This window comes from Oncorhynchus kisutch, linkage group LG22 (genome assembly GCF_002021735.2).
Source record: "Oncorhynchus kisutch isolate 150728-3 linkage group LG22, Okis_V2, whole genome shotgun sequence".
NCBI classification, from domain to species: domain Eukaryota; kingdom Metazoa; phylum Chordata; class Actinopteri; order Salmoniformes; family Salmonidae; genus Oncorhynchus; species Oncorhynchus kisutch.
Window position 1 is genome coordinate 29,178,185 of NC_034195.2, and position 6,802 is coordinate 29,184,986.

The following is a 6,802-nucleotide window of genomic DNA, read 5'->3' on the forward strand; positions in this document are numbered from 1 at the left end:
TGGTGCGGTATGAAAATTGGAGTGGGTCTAGGGTTTCTGGGATAATGGTGTTGATGTGAGCAATGACCAGCCTTTCAAAGCACTTCATGGCTACAGACGTGAGTGCTATGAGTCGGTCGTCATTTAGGCAGGTTACCTTAGTGTTCTTGGGTACAGGGACTATGATGGTCTGCGTGAAACATGTTGGTATTACAGACTCAGACAGGGAGGGGTTGAAAATGTAATTGAAGACACTTGCCAGTTGGTCAGGGCATGCTCTGAGTACACGTCCTGGTAATCCATCTGGCCCAGCGGCCTTGTGAATGTTGACCTGTTTAAAGGTCTTACTCGCATCGGCTGTGGAGACGTGATCACGCAGTCATCCGGAACAGTTGGTGCTCTCATGCATGTTTCAGTGTTACTTGCCTTGAAGCGAGCATAGACGTTATTTAGCTTGTCTGGTATACTAGTGTCACTGGGCAGCTCTCGGCTGTGTTTCCCTTTGTAGTCTGTAATAGTTTGCAAGCCCTGCCACATCCGACGAGCGTCGGAGCTGGTGTTGTATGATTCGAAATACAGTCTACACTGTATTTCTGATCAATTTGATTAATTTTAATGGACAAATAATATGCTTTTCTTTCAAAAACAAGGACATTTCTAAGTGACCCCAAACTTTTGAACAGTAGTATAGATCCTAAGGTTATCTTAGATGACAAAGCAGGAACAAAGAGATGCCTTCTTGGCCAGAGTCCTGGAAGCCTAGGAAATGAGAATTGATCATACAACTTTCCTCCATGGACTGGATACAGGATAAGAGGGAGAACAAAGGCATTTCATTCAATTTATGAGGGTGTAACCTTTCAACCGAAAACCAACCCCCATTCACCAAACATACCAAGTTTACAGACTAGCCTGACCATCAAGGCCCAATCTGCACAGGGTGTCACAGCGTCTAAAGGCTTGTGTAGTGCATGAGAGCAATGTAAATAATTCCTAAGAAGTCCACCCTGTACAGATATACAACCCCTTTGCATAGAGTAATTCAGAGTTCACCCTATACGAATACAAGTAACCACAGAGATCATACAGTATGCATCCATATAGAGAGCGTGAGAGTTATCCTCAGTGAACAAGTTTAAGAGAGATACCAGACATGGATACTATAGTATTACTCTATCATATTCAATAGTTAGTCCTCTGAATACTGTAACAGAGAGATACCCAATCCTTGGGCATTGTCCTTTGTGCTTTCCTTGTGATCCTGGACCATCTGACATGCAGCTCCAGGTGACAGAGAGCACATCAATTAGGGCCAAGCCTACAAGTCTTCAACCTTTTCTCGTCCAGGGACCCCGTCCCAGGAAAAGCGGCAACCCAGGCACTGTCTAACAAAACCAACAGAAAAGGGAAAAGGGATCGGTGGCAGCTAGTAGACCGGTGACGACGACCGCCGAGCGCCGCCCGAACAGGAAGAGGAGCCACCTTCGGTGGGAGTCGTGACAGTTGTGTTTGCTGCCAGCTGGTTGATCTCAACAGCCATCTAAAAGTGAATTTTCAATTGTGGTACGGTTCTAGAAACATAAATCCATCCACTTTCATATCACAACAAAATATATTCACAAATGCAAAATACACACTCACCGTATACTGTTTTAATCGGTTTTAACACAGTTGTAGCTGACAGGGACAACACGTGTGTGGCCTCCGTCTTCCATTTATACACAGGTGTTCGAAAGACGCATATAGCTAATTAGCACAGGTAGTCCAGTTGGTCTTCCGCCTGTTGTCCGTGTGGGAATCGTAACCCTATAAAATTGTGCATCAATTTAACCTTTTGTTTTTTTTAAATAATTTCTTGCCGATGTGAAATACAAGGTCCTTATGCTTCCAAAACTGTACCGCAAGTGATGCATGATATTGTTCGGAAAGAGCGTCATGGCTCTTAACATATTTTCCCCCTTACAGAAAACGGCACCGTCCAATGACTTTTATGTGTAATGTAATGCAACAGAGAGTCATGATCAAGGGCTAGCTGCACACAAGCTTCTGGACATCCAGATCCCAGTAGCCTTCAATACAGTCCATACAGTAGCTGTGTCCAGAAGGAATAGTCACAGGATCCTTCAGTATCTCCTAACATATTGAACAACTGATCAAGTCCATGGCTTCTGCCATTTTGAAACGCAAGTGCTTTATCCATGGCATAGACCAGGTGAATCCAGGAGAAAGCAATGATCCCTTTTTGGTGTCACTTGTCAAATCCACTTCAATCAGTGTAGATGAAGGGGAGGAGACAGATTAAATTAGGATGTTTAAGCCTTGAGACATGGATTGGGTATGTGTGCCATTCAGAAGGTGAACGGGCAATATTTAAGTGCCTTTGAACAGGGTATAGTAATTTGTGTACACTGATGCCTAACATTAGAATCAATCCCTTTCAGTGACAACATTTTACAATGCTTATGAACACACTGAAAGTCAATGAGTGTAGATCACTTTGTTAATTTACTATATTGGTGTCAGTATCTTCACAGATGATCCATAACCAGGACCAACCCAGAATCCAGGGTAGAGGGGCTGAGTGAATGTGGTCTGGACTCTGTGGAGGAGGGTCATCTTGTCAGAGACACTGTAGAAGGACAGAGTTCCTGCCTTGTGGTCCAGGTACACTCCTACTCTGGAGGAGCAGGGGGTAGGGATATCAGTATTGATATTATTGTGCCTGAAAAAGCAGATAGACGGATCACAGACCAAAGTCCAGGACTGATAATTTCGTCCAAAGCTAACATCCACTCCATTTCCTCTCCTGCAGATCCCTTTATAAGACACGGCAACTTTACACTTGCTCCCACTCCTTTCTACTTCCCAGTAGCAGGTTCCAGACAAAGCCTCTTTACACAGCAGCTGGCAGTAGAAGTTAAATCTGTCTGGATGGTGAAGATAGGACTCAGCATTTTCACTCCTGGTCACCTTCCTGTTCCCCTCAGACAGATGCAGATATCTATTAGCTGTGTTGGGGTCCAATGTGAGCTGGCAGGAATCTGAAATTATTTTGAAATAAAACATTGTGTTTGCATGTGTCTGTATACCTGCACGCATTTGTGTGTGGGTCAGGCAGGCTAGTGAAACCGTATTTATAGTTGTGTGTAGATATTTACTCACATTTCAAGAACTCCTCTCTGGTATTGGGGTCAGGAGGTGAAACAACCTTCATCTTTGCACAGTACCCGTTAGGAAACACATAGAGAAGAGGGGGGTTCATTACAAGCAATTTAATCAAACAAATAACACTGCCCAACAACCTCCTCCCCCCTCACATGAGCTGAACTGTGTGAACTGCAACCTATCCATGAACTGTATTCACATGTAATGTTTTTGTTGTAACATTGTTTGTGATCTACATTGGTGTATGCATTTGAATGGATAGTTTACCAAAATTACAAAATGACACATTGGTTTTCCTAACCCTGGAGTGAGCAGTATGGCAGCAATCCATGCTTTTGTTTTATTTCCCTGGAACTGTTTCCAAATGCTAACGTTTTAGTATTTGTGGTACAAATCCCATTCAAGTCATGGTACCGATTTAAGTATTTTTCACGCATCATGTCCAAATCATCCAAAAGCATTTCAAATTGCTTGTGAAACTCAACAAAGTTACTTATAGATGATTTGAACATAATGCGCGGAAAATGCTAATATTGGTACCATGACTTGAAAAGGATTTGTGCCACAACTGCCAAAACGTTAGCATATGGAAAAAGTGCTAGAGAAACTAAACCAAGCATTCATTGTCGTCATACCTTGTTCATAGACTGCTTACAGGGTATGAAAAATCAACATGTCATTTTATAATTAGGGTGAACTATTAGGGGATCCCAAGTGGCGCAGCAGTCAATGGCACTGCATCTCAGTGCCCGAGGCGTCACTACAGACCCAAGTTCGATTCCAGGCTGTATCACAACCGGACATGATTGGGAGTCCCATAGGGTTTGGCACAATTGGACTAGCATCGTCCGGGTTAGGGTTTGGCACAATTGGCCTAGCGTCGTCCGGGTTAGGGTTTGGCCGTGGTAGGCCGCCATTGTAAATAAGAATTTGTTCTTAACCGACTTGCCCGGTTAAATAAATAAATATATATCCTTTTAAGCGCTAAATGTGGTGATGCTGTGTTGTTGAGATCATGCAAGACACAAAAAAAGAGGCACAAAAGAATGATTATTATTATTATCATCCCACCCATTCAGTCAGCTCACACCAGGACCCCAGATAGCCTATTCCCCACAGTGGGACTCAGTGGTGTTTGAATGAGGCCCTGCATGGGCTCCTCATTGGCTTTAGTCTAGGAATCTGCTAATTCAACAAGCTACATGTGAGTTGTCAACACTCACCTTATGTCTCACCTCCTGCATCTTCTTCGTATTAATTTCTGTCAGTGTTTCCACCAATTCTGCAATTACAGTGTTTTTGTTCAGAACAGGCCTTGGAGGGAAGATCTGTCTGCACTGGGGGCAGCTGCAGACAAGCTTCTGATCCCAGAAGCATTTAATACAGTCCAAACAGTAGCTGTGTCCACAGGGAATAGTCACTGGATCCTTCAGTATCTCCAAACAGATTGAACAACTGATTGAGTCCATGGCTTCTGCCATTTTGAAACGCAAGCAGACTGAGCTGAAGAGATGAGTTTCGTTTCCAATTGTGCTGAGGAGTAGGCTTAGGAGTGACTCCCACTAACCCATATAACATTTCACTTCCTGGATCTGAACTCACGTATCAGATACCAGGTCTGGCCAGCAGAGGGGCTATAAGTGGTCTGTCACAACCATAGAGAGAGAGAGAACTTTCTTATTGTAAGTTTGAGATTGAATGACATTTACTAGAACAGCCATAACCCTTCAAGTCAAAGCTCCATAACTGTGGACCGGAAGCCAATTAAACATCAACTCAACAAAACATATACTACAAAAGAAACATCCATTCCATGAGCTACATCAGATTGCATAGAATTTATTTCAACAAACAATGCAAACAGCTCATTGTCAATGGAGTTTGTGCAAAGCTGATGTCTAACAGATTAAATCCCTTTCACTGAAATGGACTGCATCCTCTGAATAGTGCACTCACTTGTAGATTGTATTACTGTTTTCATAAAGGTATTATGTTATTGTGTCAGGCTGAAAAAGATTTTACGATGCTTATGAACACACTGAAAGTCAATGAGTGTAGATCACTTTGTTAATTTACTATATTGGTGTCAGTATCTTCACAGATGATCCATAACCAGGACCAACCCAGAATCCAGGGTAGAGGGGCTGAGTGAATGTGGTCTGGACTCTGTGGAGGAGGGTCATCTTGTCAGAGACACTGTAGAAGGACAGAGTTCCTGCCTTGTGGTCCAGGTACACTCCTACTCTGGAGGAGCAGGGGGTAGGGATATCAGTATTGATATTATTGTGCCTGAAAAAGCAGATAGACGGATCACAGACCAAAGTCCAGGACTGATAATTTCGTCCAAAGCTAACATCCACTCCATTTCCTCTCCTGCAGATCCCTTTATAAGACACGGCAACTTTACACTTGCTCCCACTCCTTTCTACTTCCCAGTAGCAGGTTCCAGACAAAGCCTCTTTACACAGCAGCTGGCAGTAGAAGTTAAATCTGTCTGGATGGTGAAGATAGGACTCAGCATTTTCACTCCTGGTCACCTTCCTGTTCCCCTCAGACAGATGCAGATATCTATTAGCTGTGTTGGGGTCCAATGTGAGCTGGCAGGAATCTGAAATTATTTTGAAATAAAACATTGTGTTTGCATGTGTCTGTATACCTGCACGCATTTGTGTGTGGGTCAGGCAGGCTAGTGAAACCGTATTTATAGTTGTGTGTAGATATTTACTCACATTTCAAGAACTCCTCTCTGGTATTGGGGTCAGGAGGTGAAACAACCTTCATCTTTGCACAGTACCCGTTAGGAAACACATAGAGAAGAGGGGGGTTCATTACAAGCAATTTAATCAAACAAATAACACTGCCCAACAACCTCCTCCCCCCTCACATGAGCTGAACTGTGTGAACTGCAACCTATCCATGAACTGTATTCACATGTAATGTTTTTGTTGTAACATTGTTTGTGATCTACATTGGTGTATGCATTTGAATGGATAGTTTACCAAAATTACAAAATGACACATTGGTTTTCCTAACCCTGGAGTGAGCAGTATGGCAGCAATCCATGCTTTTGTTTTATTTCCCTGGAACTGTTTCCAAATGCTAACGTTTTAGTATTTGTGGTACAAATCCCATTCAAGTCATGGTACCGATTTAAGTATTTTTCACGCATCATGTCCAAATCATCCAAAAGCATTTCAAATTGCTTGTGAAACTCAACAAAGTTACTTATAGATGATTTGAACATAATGCGCGGAAAATGCTAATATTGGTACCATGACTTGAAAAGGATTTGTGCCACAACTGCCAAAACGTTAGCATATGGAAAAAGTGCTAGAGAAACTAAACCAAGCATTCATTGTCGTCATACCTTGTTCATAGACTGCTTACAGGGTATGAAAAATCAACATGTCATTTTATAATTAGGGTGAACTATTAAGGGATCGCAAGTGGCGCAGCAGTCAATGGCACTGCATCTCAGTACCCGAGGTGTCACTACAGACCCTAGTTCGATTCCAGGCTGTATCACAGCCGGACATGATTGGGAGTCCCATAGGGTTTGGTACAATTGGACTAGCATCGTCCGGGTTAGGGTTTGGCCCAATTGGCCTAGCGTTGTCTGGGTTAGGGTTTGGCACAATTGGCCTAGCGTTGTCCGGGT

The 6,802-nt window shown here is 43.0% G+C and overlaps 1 protein-coding gene across 2 annotated transcripts; it reads right to left on the minus strand.

Annotated features, from left to right (window-relative positions):
- Nucleotides 1-1,611: 1,611 nt before the first annotated feature.
- Nucleotides 1,612-5,216, minus strand: LOC109887754 (E3 ubiquitin/ISG15 ligase TRIM25). 2 transcript variants are annotated; one of them, XM_031801983.1, is made up of 3 exons: nucleotides 4,380-5,216; nucleotides 3,142-3,193; nucleotides 1,612-3,020 (listed from the first exon to the last, which is right to left on the minus strand). In XM_031801983.1, the coding sequence occupies exons 1-3, from the start codon at nucleotides 4,623-4,625 to the stop codon at nucleotides 2,488-2,490; spliced, it is 831 nt and encodes a 276-aa protein (XP_031657843.1). In that variant the 5' UTR covers nucleotides 4,626-5,216; the 3' UTR covers nucleotides 1,612-2,487. The 2 variants fall into 2 exon arrangements, with proteins under 2 accessions (XP_031657843.1, XP_031657842.1); XM_031801982.1 differs by having other exon boundaries at nucleotides 4,368-5,216.
- Nucleotides 5,217-6,802: the final 1,586 nt, after the last annotated feature.

What these genes read in the sequence shown, in the direction of transcription:
- LOC109887754 (XM_031801982.1), bottom strand. Translation starts at nt 4,625, where the DNA reads ATGGCAGAAGCCATGGACTCAATCAGTTGTTCAATCTGTTTGGAGATA. An exon ending in TGCAGGAGGTGAGACATAAG is followed by an intron (nt 3,194 to 4,367) that starts GTGAGTGTTGAC and finishes TACTGTGCAAAG; the next exon opens with ATGAAGGTTGTTTCACCTCC. An exon ending in CAGAGAGGAGTTCTTGAAAT is followed by an intron (nt 3,021 to 3,141) that starts GTGAGTAAATAT and finishes AAATAATTTCAG; the next exon opens with ATTCCTGCCAGCTCACATTG.